This window comes from Pyxicephalus adspersus, chromosome 3 (genome assembly GCF_032062135.1).
Source record: "Pyxicephalus adspersus chromosome 3, UCB_Pads_2.0, whole genome shotgun sequence".
Lineage (NCBI taxonomy): Eukaryota > Metazoa > Chordata > Amphibia > Anura > Pyxicephalidae > Pyxicephalus > Pyxicephalus adspersus.
The window spans coordinates 157,503,017-157,504,350 of NC_092860.1; the positions used below are offsets into that span (position 1 = coordinate 157,503,017).

At 48.8% G+C, this 1,334-nt stretch overlaps 1 protein-coding gene across 1 annotated transcript in view; it reads right to left on the bottom strand.

Annotated features, from left to right (window-relative positions):
• Positions 1-273, bottom strand: part of MRPS26 (mitochondrial ribosomal protein S26) — a 3,115-nt gene extending 2,842 nt beyond the window's left edge. The window contains exon 1 of the mRNA XM_072407008.1: positions 5-273. Coding sequence (XP_072263109.1) covers positions 5-187 — 183 coding nt within the window. The 5' untranslated portion in view covers positions 188-273. The remainder of the gene's footprint in view (positions 1-4) is intronic.
• Positions 274-1,334: the final 1,061 nt, after the last annotated feature.

The window sequence follows — 1,334 nt, forward strand, 5'->3', positions numbered from 1 at the left end:
TAGTATACTCTTGATAACGTCGTTGAACATTCAGAAGCTCCTCGATGGACACCATTGGTGGATATTTAATACGTGAGGCCTTGGATTTTGCTGGGGAGTCATGGCGCGACTTTCTGCCCCGGGATGGGACAATACAAGGTCTGCAGGCCAGGCGGGTCAAGAAGGCAGAACGTGGAATCTGTAACATGGTGGTAACACAGCGCCCTCACGTGGACAGGAAGAAAATGGTCACTCCAGATATCTATATATAGAACACAATGCATGTAACATCCAAGGTGACATCACCCCACTCCACACAGTGGACACAAGGGGGACATCATGGAGTAAGGAGGGCAACACAACAAAAGTGTGGACAGAAAAGCATGAGCAGGTAGTACAGTGGTCAACACAGTAGGTGTAGATAGTACTTTGGCCAGTATGGGTCCATCTAATCAGATTTAGGGCCTAAAGCACTTCCATTGGAACATCAGGCAGAGTCATGTGAGACGCTGGTCACACGAGAAGAGAATGAATCCAGGGAATAGAACCAGGAATTGGATTTGACCTCTACACTCTACAACTCCCATCTCTGACCTATTGAATGATTCACCATTCAATCATGTATCATGTACTCATATGGTTTACAATTATCTGATACAATGTATCATTCACCCTGTATTCACTCTGCTGGCTCTATTCCCTCTCCTCCTCCCCGGTCTGATAACTCGTTGTCTCTCTGCGCTCCTACACCTTTTATCTCTACTGATACTTCTGCTGACATCTCACCCAACCCTGATACCCCCACAGCTTCTCTCTTCCTGACACTTTCACCAACATTCACCCTCCTCCTAACCTCATCCACATTCACCCTACCCCTCCTTTCTAAGTCTCTGAACTTCCTGGCTCTCACTGAATCTTGGCTTTCCTCCTCTGAGGCTGCTACAGCGTCCTTCCTACCCTCTCATTGTCACCTCTTCCACTCCGTCTGTCTCTTACCCCTCATTGCTGTTCTGCAACCTCCACCACCCTGACAGCTCACCATTTCCCCTTTCTGACCACAACCTATGGAGCTCCGTGCGCCACATCCAGACCTGGCCAATGGGCAGACAGATATCCGTAACCTTGACCCCAACCTATTATCAAACTGCCTTACGTCCCCAACCCCCTCCCTCTCCAAAATCACATCTCTGGATAATGTTGCCCCTGCCAAACCCCGACCCTGGCACAACAATCACACCAAACAGCTACAAAAGTCTGTTAGTGCAGCCGAGCGCAAGTGGAGGAAATCTCAGCGCTGACTTCATGGACTACAAAGCCCAGCTACAAATCTATAACACCGAGCTCACTGTCACCAA